The following is a 1,473-nucleotide window of genomic DNA, read 5'->3' on the forward strand; positions in this document are numbered from 1 at the left end:
CCTACTATACCTCCCTAATTCGTAGCTACTGGTGCATTCAATTTGCCATCAATTCATCCGGTACACATGTGCGACAGTCGCTGAAACAATGCACAAATCCATCCTGTACACACCCAACTAATCTGTATCTGTCGATTGGTATGTCAGTCAGCCCGTCCGTCACTTCGTCCCTCCATTCGCACAGCAGTACATGCATCCAGCCATTCAACCAGTTATCCATGCATCAGTCCAGTATTCATTCATCCCGTATCCATCCCACCTCTGTCCCCCCGTCTTTGCAACTACTCATCTCGCCACCCACTCAATCACCCGCCCCTCTTCTTCACACACTTCACACAGCATCTCATTTCGCCAAATGTGGAGTGCATCGAGGACGACTGCATTTGGTGCAAAGAGGTGGCGACATCCAAGTGTGCTGCAAGGGATTTGGGTCAGGAGGTAGATGAGAAGGCGGACAAAATATTTATAAAAACCTGCAGTCAAGACTAAAGTAAGCAGCCAGGTGGAAAAGGTGGATGAGGGTGAAGAGTGCGACGAGGAGACAAGAGTCGACGAGTACTAACAGAGCTGGTACTACGAGGAGGGCATACCTTAGTACTCGCAGCCATGTGTATTGTGTAAGGAAGATAGATTAGGGGGGATAGTGGGATCATGGCCGAATTTCCTTTTTGGTTTGCCTGCTCACTCCATTTGTTGTTTTGCCTCGATCGGGATCTTTCAGTAATCACTGAGTGTTTTGATCAAATTAATAACGTATCTGAGGCGAATGTGTAATGAAACAATGTCCGTGTGCAGTTTTCTGGTGAAGAGTTTAGACGGGGGAAGATGTGGAATGCGTCGAGGACGACTGTTGCTGGTACTAGGTAGAGGACTTAGCAAAGTGCAAGGTAAGGTGTGTGATCTTTGGAATCGATGAAAAGGGGAATGAAAAAGACCAAAAATATGGTGAAATTGAGGATAGAGTAGATGACGAGGACGATTAGAGGTGGTGATAGGAGGCAGGCGTGGAGAAGTGGACACGAAAACATGGAGCGTGTGGAGTGGATTGTACAGTTAGAGAGGGGCCCATCCAGGAGTGTGGAAGAGGTGGTACTGACAAATGCAGCAGTCCTGATGGATCGCTAGAGAAGGGTGGCAATGGAGGTGCACAATTCTGCCCCTACTACTGACCCACTTTTTCCAGGGTGGTTGCATGCATGGAAGATTGCGAATTCTGGCGTCCACTTGCCCAAACCTTCAGTTGTTACGCTGTCACTCAGATCAAGTCATTCAGCAGTGCATTAAATACGGCAGCATTTCAAATTAGTTGGATTATTTTAAATAAGAAAGAGCAAATATTTAAGAGGAATTTATTTATAAATAATGGCTTTTATTGCATTGTGATGCTAAATGACTAATCAATGCGAAAAATGTATTTTAGTGTATTCGTGCTGGAAGCATGTATGGAAATTGAGGTGAATTGGGTAGAATGTT

The 1,473-nt window shown here is 45.6% G+C and overlaps 1 protein-coding gene across 1 annotated transcript; it reads left to right on the plus strand. All coding sequences in view use genetic code 11, as the record gives it.

Moving 5' to 3' along the window:
* Positions 1–1,196: 1,196 nt before the first annotated feature.
* On the plus strand, positions 1,197–1,397 carry EGR_11202 (hypothetical protein; the record flags this gene model as incomplete). Its single annotated transcript, XM_024500449.1, has 1 exon — positions 1,197–1,397. One exon carries the CDS (start codon positions 1,197–1,199, stop codon positions 1,395–1,397), a length of 201 nt encoding a protein of 66 aa, XP_024345138.1.
* Positions 1,398–1,473: the final 76 nt, after the last annotated feature.

This window comes from Echinococcus granulosus (assembly GCF_000524195.1).
Source record: "Echinococcus granulosus chromosome Unknown EG_S00496, whole genome shotgun sequence".
NCBI lineage: Eukaryota > Metazoa > Platyhelminthes > Cestoda > Cyclophyllidea > Taeniidae > Echinococcus > Echinococcus granulosus.